The 19785-nt window shown below is 36.1% G+C and overlaps 1 protein-coding gene across 1 annotated transcript in view; it reads left to right on the top strand.

Moving 5' to 3' along the window:
• The window catches only part of LOC145669543 (uncharacterized), a 46364-nt gene that overhangs the window by 3645 nt on the left and 22934 nt on the right, over nt 1–19785 (top strand). The window contains exons 3-5 of the mRNA XM_081737732.1: nt 3455–3590; nt 8950–9104; nt 13013–15857. Of these exons, the coding sequence (XP_081593858.1) occupies nt 3455–3590; nt 8950–9104; nt 13013–15857 (3136 nt within the window). The remainder of the gene's footprint in view (nt 1–3454; nt 3591–8949; nt 9105–13012; nt 15858–19785) is intronic.

Raw genomic sequence — 19785 nt, 5'->3', positions numbered from 1 at the left:
TCGGGCTACTTTGCACTTAAATTCACTCTTCAAAATGTTTGGAAATTTTATGGTTTGGTTAAGAAAAGGTCACGAAAAAATCACGAAATTTCATTTTGGAATTTGAGTAGACACCCTGCGTACGCTTTTTCCAGAAAGATAAGTGCAAAGATACAGCATATTCTCGCTATCTGTTGCCGTTTTCTTTTCTTTGTGCCTATTACTGTTGAAACTGGAAATCGCCTAAAATTTCTGCTACTTCCAGTTTGATAGACCGATAAGTAAATCTTTCCAGTTTAACGTTGAACCAGGGAACCAGCACAGCAGCGCTATAGCACTGAGCTACCATGCCCCCGATAAAACGATAAGGTTGAAGACAAAACCTAATATTGGAATCGAAACATCATTGTTCATTTCCCCTATCCATTTTTGCTCTAGAGAAGTCAATATTGAGACCGGAAGTGGTAATGTATTTCTACAACTTCCGGTTTTATTTCAGGAATAATTGTGGAGATGGGTTTCATCTTTGGGACGCTGGATCCATTTCAAAAACTTCCTTACTTTTCGCTATTACTGCTTTTGTTCTGTAGTGATCGATGTTAAAACCGGAAATGGTTGATCAACTTGCGGTTTGAGTAGAAGGTTAAGGAAGAATATATATATATATATATATATATATATATATATATATAGGCAGTGGCGGCAAATGGACGTTAAAAGTGGGGGGGCAAGACTTGACGGAAGGTTGTATAACTAATAGGATACGATATTTTCTGGTTAAAATACCGTATATCGTATTTCATATTTTATTAAGTAAATTGACAAGGCCAACGCAAGTAGGTACTAGCCCTTTGTACCCTTAAACAGAGATTTGATTGCTTGCTCATAAACATCTTAAAATTCAAAGCGGCTGATTAATATATTGAATCCTTGTAAGTAGTGAAAGTATGCTGGAATTGTTGTGTTCCAATAGGTTGACTTTTGGGTTATTTGAGATGGTGGCAAATAAACGCAATTTCTGCAGCTTTCTTAACTCCACGGAAGGACAACCATCACGTACTCACGCAATGGCGAATATTATATGGCACCATTTTTTTCTATGAACCAGTAATACATACAAAAACTTCACATTTCCAAATGAAACTATATACATTAATGGGTTACTTCAAAAAGTGGGGGGGCAACTGCCCCCCTAATCGCCGCCCATGTATATAGGGGTGCAAACTGGTCAGTAAAATCAGTAAAAGTCAGTATTTTTTAAACAAGTAGTATTTTAGGCTCTTTGGGAGGTTAAACAAAGATTTCGTTTAAGAGAGCTCTTACATTAAGGGAACTCTACATGAGATATATGATGGAAAGACACATCTCGTATATATAAAGAGCTTTTAGATCTAGCACATATTGCTTACAAAGAGGTGTAGAAAATTATGCAAGCAGTAGAGAAAATTGAAGGAACAACAACAAGCAACAGAAGCAAAGGAAAAATAACGGGCAGCTGAAGAAAAAGAGAAAAATATACTTTTAGTTGAGAAAAGAACAACTGAAGAAAAAGAATGTACTTTAAAACGTCTAAGGGATGAAGAAGGAAAGAGGAGACAAACATCTGATAGGTTGCTGAAAGGAACCAAGTAAACGGTTGAGAGAGGCCATTAAGAACAAAGATCTTGGAGCCGATGTAGCACAAGTAATGCTTGACAGTGCCACAAAGATGAAGGAAGATGCTGATGAAAAGAAGCTTAGTCAGTTTTACAAAGACAATCTTCGTTGTTTCATCTCTTGAATTGTATCATATATATATATATTCAAAAGAACGAAAAATGCTTTAAATCGTGTGAATGGTGACTTTTGCACATATCAAACCATCTGCATAATTTTATTACCTTTTAGTCAAGACGTGCCATGTTTAATTCTTGGCCGAACCAACCCTTTCTTTCAAGTGTACACCAAGTAGCGGTTTGGGTGTCACATTAAGCGAAAGCTTTCTCCTTGAAAACCTTTGTATTACATAAGGATGTTAAGCCTAAACATACGAAACACCTAATTGCATATTTCTGCTTCAATGAATGTCTGTTATTTTATAAAGAAATCCTAAATATGTTGATAGAAATTGGCAAAATTTATCGACTACCTACGTAGCTTCCAATATTAGCCTGGACTGGACTTCGTTTTAATTTTATTGAATGATATCTACATACAAAATTTGTAGTTTAATCCCTTAGTTTTAACGTACTGATTATGATGTTTCCTTAAAATTTTACAAGCAAAGCAATAACGGGATTTTTCCAATGACTAAGGTGGGAGTTTCCCGATTTATATATAATAGTTTCACTTGTGCAACTGTTTATCTTTTTGCCCTTCTGAAATGACTTGACGATTATATTACAAGTATGTAAAGATCAGTACAACGTTTTTTTTTATCAGGAGTGCTTCATGAGTCGGCAGACTCATCGTATTTGTGGTCAATTAGTCCCGGTGTCGAGTCCAAATAGAGAACAATTTCTCTCGGATATAAGCCGAGCTCGAGAAGCAGTTTGGACTCCGCTTTAAGCTTATGCGACTCCTTCCAGCATAATCCCTTTGTTGAATAATAACACCAAGGCGAAACAAACTTATTTCTGTCCATATGTAATATAAATACATAGATCAAATCATATAAAGAAAAAAAAAATTGTTTAAACCAAAAAGTACGGGTTTAAACCAAAAAAGCAGATTTTTTCGGAAAAAAAAAACAACAAAAAAACATGCTTTTCGCCAGCCCTGCCTAGAAGTCTATGGGCAGCCTGCTGACTTTCAAGATCACCGCTACTCAGCACCACTTGAACAAGTAAAAGGAAGAACATACATATACGTCGCTCGGATTTAACGTGCGGACAAACACCGGTGTATACAAAGGAACGCTGGTGATATGGGACTTAGAGGGGAGGTAGAGGGGGTAAGACTAATTCAAATATATTTTTCAGGAATTACTCAGTGGTAGAGTGTTCACCTCTGGTGTGCGAGGTTCCTGATTCAATTCCAGCTCGCGCCAAATGGGCCTTATGGTGGATCCCATAGCAAAACATGCCGCGATCTACGATGTGATTGCAGAAAAATTGCGAGAGAAAAAATAATATAGCCAACAGAAAAGTGTAAAAAGATGCCTATTATGTGTAGATGTCTTAAATCCATGGACGACTCGCATATAGTTTGAACTGTTTATTACGCCTCGCGTAAAAGCGTATTTTTAACAATCACAAGTGTTTTTTCTGCACAAAAAAAATTTCACTTACAAACGCTCATCGCAGAAAGACAAAGAAAGAAAGTTCTGCCATCGGGGTGGTGGACAGACACCGTATTGGTGGGTTTTCTCGAGGTTCTCTCATTTCCTCCCACTATTCATTCCACCATTGCATTCATTTCTCATCATCACTGTCACCTTTGGCATAATCGTGGGACATAAAACGGTAATATTTCATTTCATTTTCATTTCTTTCAGGAATTGCTTGCTCTTCGCGCGAAAGATAAAAAGGCTAACAGGAGAGTGCAGGCTATGTTACATCGGACAAAAGCCGCCAATAAAGCTGCAATAGATGATGCAAGGGATAATGTTAACACAGCTGTCACAATACAAGGTAAGTATATGCTTTCTTCTGAAATTGTTCAGTTAATAAATAGAAGTAATTGTAAATTGGTGCTAAAATTCCGTAAGAAAAATAAACAATTTCTTACATATTCGAAATTGCTGTTGTATATTCTGCAACAAATAAAAATAAAGAATTAAGGCAATTAGTAATAATAGTTAATTGCTTTAGGTATTAGAATGAGCAGAAAGTTTCGTGATTTGTTTGAAAGAGCAATAGAACGCATACTGGCCAAATAATATTACTTGTGGACTCTTTGTTGATATTATTGTTATTTATTTTTATTGTTTTTGTCCTTTTTCTTTTTTTCTTTTCCTGCTTGTTAACATTTCCCTGTGTAAAATGGCAAAATTATGCTGTATCTGGGAATGTGTTTAATAAATAATAAATAATTTGCTCTTATAAAGTTGTGCTGGTAGACATGGCTCATGGAATACATACACAATGTTTAACGCTAATAACTCTAAAGCCCGCATCCGCCAGGAGCCCAAGTAAACGAATGCCAATTAAACAAAATTAAAATAATCCTGCCGAGAACCCTCCTTCCCGCAGAAGGGACTGCGGTGGGATTTTGGGGTAGAACCCGGGATAATTGAGCTTATTATTTTAATTTTGATCGTTTTTCGTTCTCTTGATTTATCAAATCGTCGTGGCTAGAGACGGACTCCACCACGTAGACTGAAAGCAATGTTGCCAGTTCTCTCACTCAATTAAAAAAACAGAAAAAACTCCAATAACAATTTCGTTAAAAGGACTAAGATTTTGAACTTTTTCATTATCTCTAAGAATAATGCCATACTCCTTTCATAATAACAAGGGTGGATTGACTTAAATCAGTCTGATTTAAATCAAAATCCGCAATAAATTAATTTAAAGTGAAAATAAGTAAAATCCCGTTTCTGTTATTTTGATTATGGAAGATAATAATCATAATACACTGAGACTTAAATGTATGTAAGCACAGTATAAAAACGAGTATCATGCAAAGGATGATTAGGGAAAGTCCCGTTTTGAACGGGTAACGGGTGAATCCTGCTTTCTTCTCTTCGTAATATACGGTTTTTAAATCGTTAACTATTCCAACGGGGAAATCACCATGGACATTTAAGGCAAAAATTCTCTTGTGTCCACGTCTATTTGTTTGTTTCCAGATAATAGGAGCGCATTTAGAAATTTATGTACTAAATACATAGAAGTTCTTCGGAATCATAATACGGCAAATTTTGGATGCGTTAAAATATCGAATAATACTTTTTAGAAAGTGGATGCTTTCAGATATCTAGGATCAATATTAACAGATCTAAACCATATTCACGAAGAACTTAAATGTCGACTAAAAGCAGGAAATTCTTGTTATTAATCAGTTCAAAATCTTTTGTCGAGAAATTTGAAGCTTAAAATATATAAAATAATAATCATGCCTGTTGCTCTGTATGGTTGCGAAACATGGTCGCTTACAATGAGGGAAGAGCATAGACTGAAAATATTTGAGAACAAGATCCTGAGTCGAATATTCGGACCCAAGAGGAACGGGAATGGGGAATGGCGGGAACTTCATAACGAGGAACTACATAATTTATACGGTTTACCAAACATTGTCAAGGTCATCAAATCTAGGAGACTTAGCTGGGCAGGTCATGTAGCCAAGATGAAAGAGAGTAGGAACGCCTCCAAAGTCTTAACTGGAAAACCAATCGCAAAAAGATCATTAGGAAGACCTAGGCGCAGATGGGAGGACAATGTTAAGATGCATCTCGCAGAAATGGAAATACAAAGTAGAGACTGGATCCAATTGGCTAAGGATAGAAGTCAATGGAGAGCTTTTGTAAACGTGGCATTGGAGCTCTGGGTTCCATAGGCCATAGAGTTAGCTACTTAATTTTAGGCGAAATTTATGTACTTTATATGTATTTCGTGCCGCTAGCTAGTTCCGATTTTTTTTTAATATGCCCCTCCGAAATATCAGTAACTTTCGTGAAAAGAAAAGTGTCATGTTGATAAATGTCCTTAGTGCTGAAGAAACAATGTTTGGGATTGAAATAGGTTAACGATTGGGGATTAATTCAAAATTCAACTCCAATACTTTCACTTAAATGGCATAATTAACATTTAATACTAATTCCTAATGTTTTTTCTTCAGTTCGCGACTTGTATTATACGAGGAGAAAGATTTGATTTAAATCAAAAAAATCGATTTAAATTTAAAAAATCAACAAAAATTATTTTTTTTTAAAAAAAATGATTTTTTCCACCCTGATAATAACAATTCTATATCTTACAATCTCAAGCCTCCTCGGTAATTTTTACAATATTTCTTTACTTTTTAAAACAAATTATTAAAGATCATCCTTTCTTTGGACGATTCCGTATCTCGAAAAAGATGACATAGGAACCTCATGTGATGGACTCGCTACGTAACACTATTTTTTAATTTTTTAAATCAGTTGCAATCATTATGTAGGAGCAAGGGGTACACAGTAGTGGTGAGCAGCGAATTATTTTTTGTGACAGATGAAGGTGTTGATCCAATTAAAGATTTATAGAGACTTGAAAAGCTGTCTCGAGGTGAGTGAGTGTTAGTCTTGAATATATGATTGATGCATATTTGAGAGAAGGTCGGAGTAGCCTTGAAAATGAAGCACCGTAACGTTACCAGTAAAGACGAGTAGATATGAAGCACTTATTTAAGAAAAGGTCAGAGAATACTGTTAGATGAATTGTTGGAGAACTGCAAATAATTGTCGAGAGTATAGGAACAATAATGTGAATGATTTATCTTAAATTTAGCACAGTGAGTGCTGAGTGGGTTTGCCTTTTGAGGTCTGAATACAAAGAAATATTTAGTAGCAGTAACGCAGTCTGTACCGATGTGAAAAGAATGGAGAGACTGTCGTGGTCTGTGATGAAACATGGGTTCATTAATTCCCTCCATAGCAGTGATGACAAAATGGTGGCCTGAATGAAAAATTGTATGGTTAGTTCCTTTTATTTAATAAAAACAAGAAGAGTGTAAGTCACAGGTCTTAATTGAAACAAAATGTAGATATTTTGATGTAGTCTTGTCACTGTTAATGAATGTAAGATGTCTCTTATGTTTCAGTGTCAGATGTTCGTAAGTAATATGATAATTGGAGTATTGGATAAGTAACAAAACTTTATTGAAACTGAATATGGATCTTTTAAAAGAGCCTTGTCATTTTTATTAAATAAATATATAAGAAGTATAATATCTTAAGATTGATTGCTTGTCAGACGTTTGTGGGTAGGTATTAATGATCACAGTATGGCACGTTGGTTAGGTTAGGTCAGGTCAGGTCAAAAGTAGAATATACATATGAGCAATTGATTACTATTTGTCTCTATAGAATAAATGTTCTCATATATGGATATTCACCGTTATTTATTCCTTATTTATATGTCAACGTCATCCGACACCTGTCATGAAAGTCGGGGAATTTCCTGCCAAAGGTCAGGGAAACTCAGAGAAATATATATACCCAGATCCATTGGAACCCTGTATAAATTTTGAAGTTGCCATGCACAGTGATTCTCCCCTGCTCTCACTCTTAGAGCTCTTTTAACGTAATAACGTTAAGAGAACTTTTTCTTTTTAATATCGTTATATCAATTAAAATTGAAACCTTTCTTCTCATTTTGTTCTTTAGATAAACAGTATCTATCATCTATAAATCCCTCAGAATGCAATTTCTTCTAATGCCACGAACACACCGGTCTCAAGGGTATAAAGCGTGTGCTTTCGTATGTGTGGGAAAGTACTAGGGAGAATTTTAATGAACATACTTGATTCCCGCTCAATCTCATACTTTCACTCTTAATATTTAAATTTGACACAAGAGAAGATTTGGTATAGAAATATTGATTGCTTTTGTGAACGTACAGAAATGTGAAGATATGGAAATATTGATTTATCTACACTATTTCTCCCCACAGTCCATTTTAGCTATCTTCAACGAATTTAAAAAGTTCGTTACTGATGTCTCTCTCTCTCTCTCTCTCTCTCTCTCTCTCTCTCTCTCTCTCTCTCTCTCATGTCTGTTATTTGCAAATTTTTCGATTTTGAGTCCTCCATTCAATAGAGCATCAAAAACTATCTAAGAAAGTGATGGAATTTTTCGCATTACTCTTACCTTTCCCAAGATATTGGTCAAAAAAGTTCCGATTTCGGGAAATTTTAGGAGTCATATCTCGGGAACCGTAAGTCATAGAGAGATATTTTGCGAATTTTTTAATTTTGAGCCCTCCATTTTGAGCATGTGTCTTCGTAAAACAACATATCGTAGAACGTTTTAACAGAACTGTGAAACAAAACATGTGGAAAAAATCTGATACGCAAGGAAATTATAAATGGATATATATATATTACAAGAATTGTTTATAAAGTACACTCATGTCCAAAATTATTGTCGCATGTCTATAAATATGTTGTTGTAGGAATATAATTTGATAACGAATTCGCCCGGTATTTCTTACAATGTTAGTATGTGTATAATCGGCAAAGACATGTATGTGGCAAATTTCATGTCAAAAGAGCAGTAAATAAGAACAATAAAACGAAAATAAAACTTTCTTGTTCATTTAGCAACATTTTGTTTTACTCGTTCTAATTTTCGTATTTATAATTCTTTTCCTATGAAATTTACCACAGATATACATTTCCCGATTATACACATAGTATCAGTATTAAAAAGTACCCTGCAAAGTCATTATCAAATTATATTCTTACAAGAAGACAGTTATAGATATGCGACAGTAATTTTGGACATGAGTGTACATAGTACAATTTTTATAGAGCCTGTAGAAGTTACTAAGAAAAATTAATTCTTTTTAAGTTCGTTCTGAGAATGCTCTTGGAGTATTCTCAACTGTTTTTGTAATGCATCATTCCCTTAATTTTCTCTATTTTTAATGTATAATTATCACTATATATAATGAATAAAACAGTAAATTGGAGTTTTTTATACTGTGGCAGCCATGTTCAAACGCTGCGCCGAGCGAAAGTTACATTTTATTGGAAAATTTATTACTTATATATTTCAAAACTGTAACAATAACTGTTTTTTGTTATTTAATAGGTAATTGCAGTATCGTACTGTAATGTATCTTTATGATCAAAAATACAAAGTAACTTACCATTACACGTGAAAAAAGAAGTTTTAAGTTTGTCATAAATTTTATATAATGTGCCAAAACTGGAAATAAAAAAAAAAGAAAGGAAAGAAAATCGCTGCCTATACTAAAGTATCGATTTTTCTGTGTGATAACCAAAATCTGAAATTTTTATGTTACAACGTAAGCAATGGAAGTGATTTATTCCGTTTTCGTTTTTCAGGAAGTTACCAACCAGATGAGGATGACTACGGATACGTTTCTCAGGAAGCCTCAGCATTCTACGAAAAGATGATGGAAAAGTACAACAATATGCCGCCTGAGGAACCCAAATATACTAAAATTGTGAAGACTGTGAAAGATCTGAAAAGCACAAAGGTATTGTTTTTCTAATATGTGTGTATGTGTGTGTCTTATATTAAGATAAAGTGTATTTGTGAATACCGTATTTATTTGATCATAAGTCGACCCACCAGAAATTAAAAACAAAATAATAATAAACCTAAGTTTTTCTATTAAGCTACAAAGCATAATGAATAAATTTATTTCCTCAACCCTAAAGAGACGCTTAATTTTGTTAGATTAATATGTTTTTGTGTAAAGAAGTGTTTCATACTGTGAATACTGAAAATATCTGCTAAATCCAAAAATGAACAGTATAAAATTTACATTTCTTTCTTGGTAAAAATTAAAATTCACTGACTTGCCAACACTGAGTCTAGACGATGGCAGGAACTTAACTTGTGTCAGGTTCGGGCGGTTGCATCGATAAAGGTTATCGTCTACTTCACCTGGTGTGTTAACGATACCGATTCAAGCCGAGTGGAATTTTTTGATGCAAGAAAAAAGAGGAAAAAATTACTGTCGGGGGGCCACTGTTACTCAGTGGTAGAAGGTTCACCTCTGGTGCACCTGATTCGATCCCAGCTCGCGCCAAGTGAGCTTTGTGCTAGACAAAGATCGTGTGTGGGGGTTTACTCAGGGTTCTCTCGTTTTCTCTCACTTTCTTCATTCCACCGTTTGATTCATTTTATCATCAATGTCTCCCTTAGCCTTGGTGCATAATCGTGAGTCTTTTTTGCACAATACTGTCTTATTATTATCTCACTACATAGACACAAAATACGAGCACTATCTGTAAAATCTTTATCTTGTAGGGTAGAAGGGGGAAATTGGAAGGTATGTTCTTTTCAACCTTTTTTTCCTCACACGTTATAGGTGTTTATCTAGTTGTGACAAGTGATTGTATGTTGCAGGTTCTTCTGCACCTACTGTGGTAGTGGTAAGCTTTCAGCACCTTTATTTTTGATGCTTGCAACATTTTTTAGTTGTTAGTCTGATTTAGTTGTTGGTGCAAAATGATTAAAACCATTGCCGTTGCACATGAACCCGTGAAGGTGATTGGGTGTAAATGAAGAAAACTAAAGTTTTCATTTGCTGTATATTACTTGTATTCCACTTAAAAACTAATAATTTTATGTGGCCTAGAAAAATATTATACCTTTATTTATGCAAAATAAGGAGTAACTTAGTTCTAAATCTCAGAGATATTTGGATGCTTTTTCAAGCCTTCCAGTTATTGTTTATCGCATAGTATATTGCCCTGTGAACTTAATCCAAAATGTATCACATACGAAAGAAAACTATAAGCGATCAAAACTTTGGCCGAAAATGGGATAAAAAAAAAAATAAACAAAAAAAATATATGACAGGCCCTGTTTTTCAAACAAACATAGAAGAAGGTAATAAGAATAACGCTAAATAACTATAAACTATTACAATAGAACATATGTTTGAACTCTGGATTGATAAACAGGTCCTATTTACAGCATTAGCGCTATTGGCATACACAACGGCCACTGGAGGCCTAAGTTGAATACAAGAGCTTAATAAGCACAATGCACTATGAAGCAAAAGTGTACACCACGAAAGACAAAGGGAGCACAAGATTTAAATGAATTCTAAGCAAAAAATGTTCACTTAAGACATTCCACCCATTTACCCCCGCATCATGCGCCCAGTTACCCTCTGAGGGTAATTGGGAGGTACAAAGTTTAACAAAATTTTAACTGCCTCACAGTGAGGATTCAAGATTGCTGCTCTTCACGGCAGCATCCATATGATGATTTAAGCAGCAGTCAAAAATCAGTTTCAAGACACATTAACAGATGCGCGATTTATTGTGACTCAAACCAAAACACACACAGACCTTAAACTCGGTTTCAAATATATTACTTCTCAATCAAATCAGTTTTTGGTTTCTTTTGTCATTGTTACACCATCTCAAAATTCATCTGAGCTTTTCTTATGATAAATACCTACCCACCCAAAATTTAGGTGTAATTAAATTCCATAAAAATATACTGAAATGCAAAATGTAAATTTTAAAAAAGTTTTCTGCCCAGTTTTTCCCTTCTACCCTACTTACTTTCTCAGAATATTTCCTACATGCAGTGTTGGCAACGGTTTCGTCTTTATGCAAGTTATTAACTATAACATGACCTTTATTTAACGAATTGCTTTTGATTTTTTTAAAAGATTATTTAGTTATTTATTTTGAGAGTTTTCACTGAATAGGAGTTCGATGTAAAAGAAGTGCTCATCATATAAAATGAGTTTTACTAAAACGTATGGTTTGAAATTTTACTATTTGAACAAGCTTTGTATGTTTTTTAAACAGTAAATCTGAATGATTTTTGTTGGCATTTTTTAAGGATTGTTCATTTAAAACGAACACAAAATTAGCATATTTAATAAACGTAAGTAAAACCTTACCTCAGATCCTTTATTAAATGGCAAGCCACTAAATCTAACGTACTATTCTTAAAAATATGTACAGTATCAGAGTTTTTACTTTCCCAAACCTGAAAAACTCCATACTGAAACCCAGAGCAGATATGATCAAACATCAAAATAAAAACAAACACCTGGAGATTGATTTGGTAACATCAACATTTTTGAGCTCAGAAGAATAGTACAAACATGAATATCTTTGCCACTGCATGTAGAGAATCCTAGGAACATAAATCCTACGATGATTTATCGAAATACACATATACAAGTGGACGTATCGATTCTAGTGCAAGACTTGATCGGTTCGTAATGAGGCACCCCCTTACGTATATACATGAATACTTTTTGCATTACTTGAGCCTTCCTAATTCAAGTATGCCGCTCCAGTCGATGTTTGTTTTCCCGTGTCTCCCTCGAAAGAGAAGGGACAAGTTGCTGCAGCCGAGATCTTTCAATTGTTGGATGCGGAAGCGTTACCATAATGAATTATTTTACGGACTTCGCTGTAAATTGTCTTGTCAGCCATTCTAGGTAGACTACGATCTTTACTCGTCAAAAACAAACGACAGAATGACAGATTGGTAACACAGCCGAGGTCATTCAGTTTTCTCCCCTAAGCAAAGGGAGGGTTCCCTCCGTAATAGGGTGGGGTAGGTTGGTCGGAAGTGCTTCTCATATTTTCTGAGGGCACACTTGAAATAGAAAAGCTCTAATGATGTGTCTTTCGTTCATTAATTGCCGCAAATTTATGGTTTTCCTTAAATGCGGATTTAAATGGATTATGTATGTGTATAGCGTTCGTTCTTTTTCGGAGTCAAGTTAATCTTTCATTAAATGCAGGAACGTAAAATCGGAATTATACTGTATGTCATATTATTTGTCTAAATCAGTAGTCGCCAAACTTATTAAAGTTCTGACCTACCGTTCCGTTTCTAAATCGATTTCCGGTGGGAACATTCGGTCTAAAAAGTGTAAATAGCTTTTTCAGACCAGTCATCCTGATTGAGTTTTTTTTTTTCTGGGTTTTCGTCATTCATACCAGGCAAATGCTGGGGTGGCACCTTACATATAGGTTCCAGGGCGCTTCCTTCCTTCACTTTCCTCGGATCGTGTGCTCGCCGAAGGACGTCATCCCTCAAACGTGACGGGTTACCATGGCCATAGATGACGAAAACCCAAAAATCTAAATCCTAATCCTAATCCTAGTGACGGGTTAACATAGTCATAGATGCCGAAAACCCAGAAATCTAAATCCTAAATCCGTTTTTAAATCCTGCTGTGAGCTACCAACCAAAAGAACTACTATTTTTTTTAATCTTACGTTTGTTTATAGAGGAATCAAGGTTATCCAGCCGGAACGTTAACGCGATCTACTGAAAATGTCTCCGCGAGCTACTAGTAGCTCGCGATCGACGGTTCGGCGATCACTGGTCTAAACTATATATAACGAGTAATGAAACAATTGATCACAGATTTTCTTTTGTTTATTTCAGGATCGCGTTCGAATGGCTTTAATAAAACAGGAGGAAGAGGAATCTTTGGGTAGACATCGAAAGAGAAAATCAAAAGATCCAAAGAAGGACGAAGATGACGGTGATCAAACGAAGGAATATATGCCAGATAGACGAGAGCTGGATCAGGAGGAAGATGAAGAGGACTCTCGTTCATCGAAGAAAGACGGCCGATCGGATAAAGAAAAGGACAGAGAGAAGAAAAAACCTGCAAAGAAATCCAGCGCAGCACCACCTCCAATGGATTATTTTGAGCTTCTGCGAATGGCCCAGGAAAAACAGTTTCAGCCAGTTTCTGCGGAGCGAACGTCAAAAGAGGAAGAGCCACTGCGTTTAATGACCAAGAAACAAAGAGAAGAATTTCTGCGGGAGAGAGATGGTCGCCAGGAAAGAGAACGCCGTCGTATAGAAGCAATGAAAGCGGCGAGAGCAGGAAAAAGGCCGCCTGGGAGTGGTAGTGGTGCTGATTCTCGTCCTCAGCCGCAAAGAGAGAGAGATTCCTCAGTGTCTGGGAGGGATCGAGAAGAGAAAAGTTTTCGAAAGCCCAATCAGGAAGCTCCAAGTAGGCAAGAGCGCGATGACAGAGATAGAAATACGAATAAAGGTGGTTTTAAGATTCCACAGAAACAACGTAACGACGAGTCACCACCGAGATATCGAAGGGACTATGACGATGAAGAAGATGATGGAAGGGATAGGAACGTGAACCGAAATAATTTTAAAATTCCGTCAAAACGCCGGGAAGAAAGTCCTTCATCGCCCGCGAGAAACCGTAGAGAATACGCCGATGATGATGATTATAGGGATAGAAACGTGAACCGAAATAACTCTAAAGCTCCGCCTAAACGTCGTGAGGAAAGCTCTCCACCACCACCAAGGAATCGCAAAGAATACGACGATGAAGATGATTATAGAGATAGGAACGTGAACCGGTCCAAAATGCCACCAAAACGCCGTGAGGAAGACTCTTCGCCGCCAAGAAATCGTAGAGAATATGCGGATGAAGAAGATGAAGACGATGGTTATAGGAATAGAAATGTAAACCGTAATAATTTCAAAATCCCGCCAAAACGCCGTGAGGAAAGCACTCCACCACCGCCAAGAAATCGCAGAGAATATGAAGATGATTATGATGATAGGGACAGAAACGTGAACCGCTCCAAAATGCCGCCAAAACGCCGTGAGGAAAATTCACCTCCGTCAAGAAATCGTAAAGAATATGCCGATGAAGATGATTATGATGATAGGGACAGAAACGTGAACCGCTCCAAGGTGCCGCCGAAACGCCGTGAGGAAAGCTCTCCACCACCGCCAAGAAATCGCAGAGAATATGAAGATGATTATGATGATAGGGACAGAAACGTGAACCGCTCCAAAATGCCGCCAAAACGTCGTGAGGAGAATTCACCACCGTCAAGGAATCGTAAAGAATATGCCGATGAAGATGATTATGATGATAGAGACAGAAACGTGAACCGCTCGAAAATGCCGCCAAAACGTCGTGAGGAAAGCTCTCCAGCACCGTCAAGAAATCGTAGAGAATATGAAGATGATTATGATGATAGGGACAGAAATGTAAACCGCTCGAAAGTGCCGCCGAAACGCCGTGAAGATAGCTCCCCGCCACCGGCAAGAAATCGTAAAGAATATGATGATGATGATGATTATGATTATAGGGATAGAAATGTGAATCGAAATAATTTCAAAATACCGCCAAAACGTCGTGATGACGAGTCACCGCCGAGAAACCGGAAGAACTATGATGATGAACCGGACGAATATCGAAGTAAAAGTGTGAAATCTAGTGCCCAGTCGTCTAAATTTTATAGGACTAATAAAGATGATGATTTAGAAGAAGAGAGAGAACTAGAAAAAGACTATAGGTGTCGAAAACTTTTCTCATCTAGATCTTCCAGGGACCAACAAAGTGATAGTGATAATGAAGATAATCGTGGTTATAATAAAAATAACTCAAGTGTGAAATCCCGTTGTGATAGTGATAGTGAGTCAAATAAATTTAAAGTGCCATCAGCGAAACTGAATAAAAATCGCTCTAGTGACGAGGATTTTGTATCCCGCGAAAAGAACTCAAAAGTTCGACCGGAGACATCCTCCAAGTTCAGTAAAAGTAGGGATAGCGATAATGAAGATCGAGATGTTAGGGTTAAAAGTTCCAAACCGGAGTTGAGTTGCAAGGAGGTCAGAAAACCTGTTCCCAGTAAAAATGCATCAAGTGATAAATTTGTGAATAGAGATAAGGAGAGAGAACGTCTTCCACCTAAGGTTGATAAAGGGGGTCCTGTTACCAAGAAAGACATGCCTTCAAGCAGCAAAAATAACCCCGAGAAACGACCTGATCTCTTCAAAGGCGAGAAGAATAGGGACGGTTCTTCAGTTAACAAAAGTAATAATAGCCGAATACCAGAAAAATCGTTAAAACCACAGAGACCGCCTGATAGGGACACAAAAGAACCGCCTGCAAAAATGGCTAAGTATCAAGATTCATCAAATAAACCCAACAGACCTTCAGAAGGTCCCTCAAAATCTGTGAAGCAACCAGAGAGCTCAAAGGCTTTGGACAAAAATCGGGTGTTAAATTCAAAGGAACCACGTAAAGAATTCCCTCCCAAAGATCTAAAACCGAAACCAATGCCTCCAAAAGATGGGAAGCCAAGAGAATTTCCTCCGAAAGATGTAAAACCTCGAGAATTTCCTCCGAAAGATGTGCGACCAAGACAATTTCCACCAAAAGATATGAAACCTCGTCAATTTCCTCCGCCAGATGTCCGTAGAAGACCGCCACCTAACAAGGCCAGGCCCAACAAACGTAAGTTTTGCATATAAATACTATTTTATTTGTACTTAATTGTTCGGCCGCATTTCATTATTCTTTTGTTTTGTATTTGGCAACACTGGGATGATTGATAGTGCTTTATAAGTGTCAATGTGGCGTGTGTGACTGCATAGTGTGTAGTTGCTTATGCATAGCAATTATTGTATTTAGTTGTGTGTTTACAATATAATAAATAGTATATTGTACAACTAAATAGTATATTGTACAACTAAATACAATAATTGCTATGCATAAGCAACTACACACTATGCAGTCACACACGCCACATTGACACTTATAAAGCACTATCAATCATCCCAGTGTTGCCAAATACAAAACAAAAGAATAATGAAATGCGGCCGAACATTAATACCAGTAGATATAGGATCCTACTGAAATACTACGTATCTGTTGAGTTATTGCGTTTGCTTTAGAGAGTCGCTGCTGTTGTGTTTATGTAATGTAATTGGGTGTTGAGAGGGGAAAGATGTGTTGTTTTCCACATTATTTTACAAGATTGCAGAATATAAGAGCAACAAAAGTCAGTAGACATAATTCATTTCTCACTTTGTTATTATACAGAATGGCCCAAAATTAGATATACAGTACCGTACTGATCAGCTCATTGCATTTTATATTATTTCTTATTGTTATCCATCAGGTATACTTGTAATAGACCACTTTGATCCATTACAGAAATTATGTGGTCTTGTCTGTGTCCTTATTCTTTATATTAACCTATTTAAAGTGTTATGAAATATTGTTATTGTTGAATTTGAGCAACCAATTATACCAGTCTATGTGCTATGTGTTATAATGTTCCATTTTATTATTACTATTACATTATTTACTATTTGGTACAGTTACAGAATGTTTGCAAGTTGTAAGTTAGTACTAGGTGCTTTGTACAGAAGCTTTGTTATCTCCGTGAATGCCATTCTCTAGTTTCTAAGTACTGAAGTCTTGAAGAAAAAGAACGAAAACTTGTTAGTTCGGAATGAAAAGTAAATTGTGACACTATCAATCTAAAAAATGTATTTGTTATGTCAAGACTAGATAATCTGCAGTTAAATATAGGAAAGTACTAGACCTAATTTTAGTGAATTGTGTTACGAAAGAATAAGGTTTTAATATAAATTGAGTAGCTGCGATTAATAGAAATGTCGTTCTAAGTAGCTTTTGTCCCTAATCCCTATATGTCCCTAAGCTGTATGCCTAAAATTTAAGTTACCCAAGTTAAGTCCACAATTTATAAGACTACATCAAGCAAATTTAGTTCGATACCTCTATTATTTAAATAAAATAAAATATCAGAAGCATTAAAGTACCAAAACTGAAAACTTGTTTCTCTAGTTAGGCTTATTTGTAGCAGCAATCTGATAATTAAATATTCGTAAAGCAAATGTTAGAATAGTAAGAGTTTCGACAGAATATCGTATATCAGAGTCGTATCATCAACAGGGGAAAATTATAATTAGTACGACTATAAATAAATGATAAAAGATAATGTATAAAATAAATTTATGTATTGTCTACGATAATTGTTTTATGAGGATTATGAAGAATGAAAAAGTACCCGATTTGTTGACAATTGCACTCTGTTGTGTTCTGTTATAATTTAGTAATTTGTTTCTACAATGAGCTAAATATACATATGAAGATATGAATGTTTTAGATATGTTGTTGTAGATTCGCCGCTGAAACTACTGATGGTATCATCTCGCCTAAAATAGAATATATACAAGTTGTTATAAAATTTGCTCTCCTGAAATATTAAAATCTTTATCTATTTCTTTAATTAATAATTATTTTGCTTGATATTTTACGTTTGAAACTGCTGAGATATCATATTAGTATAATATGTTTACTTTATCTGCACCAACTGTACAAGAATCTGGATACCTGATATGTGTGAGATGCGTTAGAAGCGTTCTGCTCCTATATTACGTAGTTGAAGGATTATTTTAAAAACAAATTATTAAGGAATTGTTGTTGTGAAGCAACATGGCGACCCAAACAATAATAATAATAATAATAATAATAATAATAATAGTACAACATATTTCATATTCATACCGATAAACAAACGTAACCCATGAAAGTGAGGCGTTACAGACTTAATTTCTTTATTTGTTCTTAATGTATTTTTACTTAAATCTTAAGCTCGGAAAAGCAGAAGTAAATAAACCAATAAACTAGAATATTATACTTGATCAATGCAAGTGTGTATACCTACTTCTGAGTCACATATGACTGTTGAAGGTGTGATTTGAACAGAAGAATGGAAACACCAGAAAAATAAACATACACAATTCCGGTAGTTCGGACCGATACTGGAAAAGTTATGTAGGAAGTACGAGGGTCGTCCAGAAAGTAAAGTAAAGAACGTTTTGGAATGGTTAAATAAAAACAAAAGATATCATCATCAAACTATTTACAAAGCCACAGGATCTTACTCCACTTTTCCATGTATTCGCCATAATTGTCAAGACACTTGTTATAACACGAGACCAGCTTATCATTGCCTGTGTCATACTCATCTCCTGCCAAAGATTTGACCAGGCTGTTACTGCTTGCTTGAGTGACCAAGGTGTACAATCACTACTTCATGTAGGAGCGATCGTGAAATTTGTGGAAAAGATTCGTGTAACATCCTCGTCGGTTTTTCTGTATGTTTTCAACTTTTTCTTTCAGTTCTTCCGTAACAAGTGACAGCCTCCCATTCTGATCATCATGCAGGCTTGTCCTTCCTTGATTAAACATAATGCAGCATTTCCTCGCTGCTCACTCATTCATTGCATTATCACCATAGACAGTATTTATTTGCCTATAAATATTAATAGACTCAACTTTTGCGCGTTCAGAAAACAAGGAACACTCCGTACTTCACATTTGACGGATCTACGATTGACGCCGCCATTTTGAATCGATGCAAAAGCAACTAGCGTGGCCACACAGCATTGAAACTCGGCTTACACTGAGGTCAAGGAAGGAGAGCTAATTGTCGCGCACGCGATTGCAGTGGTGGGGGGGGTCGACGCCGCGCGCGATGCACAATCGTTCTCTACTTTCTGGACGGTCTTCGTATAATTGGTTATTGAGCGTATGGAACACATTATTATGATAATTACTAAATGGTTATTGAGGGTATGGAACATATTATAATAATAATTACTAACTCACCTAAATAATATTCTTTTCATGTGTTTTATAACTGACATTTCGCTCACCGGGACACTTATCTTCAGGGCTTAGGCTTAGAATTACTTCGAGGTTTTCAAATATTGTTCGTAACAGTAATGTGTATGTAAGTATTGTATATAATATACAGGGTGACCCATAATTATGTATATTAATGTTTCAAAAACTACGGTAAAGAAACTAGCAACAAAACTTGAACATAAACACATTACACTCACACCTTACCTTACAAGAATTTTAATCTCAGTTCTCCATGCCACAGTTCATGAGTACACCCTCCAAATCGATACCTGCCTGGAGACGAAGCGCAACGTTGTTACAAGCAGTTTGACAGACCCGTACTGGTATCCTGTGGAACTCTTCTGTGATAGCTTCCCGTAGTTCGGCCAAATTGCGTATATGATATTGATACACTTTGTCCTTTAAAACACCCCATAAGAAAAAGTCAGGTAGTGTCAAACTGGGAGATCGATCTTTGCTACTCCCAGACCCATGTCGAGCGATCCAGCGGTTCGAGAATGTTTCGTTCCGCTAGTCTCCTGGCTGGCATATAGTAACGGTTCTAAGTCCAGTGACCGTTTCCCCACTCTGAGTCTGCACAGTATTGTCATATCGAAACTTTTTATTATCCAGAATCCATAAATAGTAAATCGAGAAGCAAGTTTGTAAAGTAGTACATTGTGTTTATTTTTTGTGTATTGGAGGATTATTTTGTAAGACA

The sequence above is a fragment of the Thermobia domestica genome, chromosome 14 (genome assembly GCF_964235325.1).
Source record: "Thermobia domestica chromosome 14, izTheDome1.hap1.1, whole genome shotgun sequence".
Classification (NCBI taxonomy): domain Eukaryota; kingdom Metazoa; phylum Arthropoda; class Insecta; order Zygentoma; family Lepismatidae; genus Thermobia; species Thermobia domestica.
Note: the sequence above shows the minus strand (reverse complement) of the source record. Positions and strands in the feature narration are given on the sequence as shown.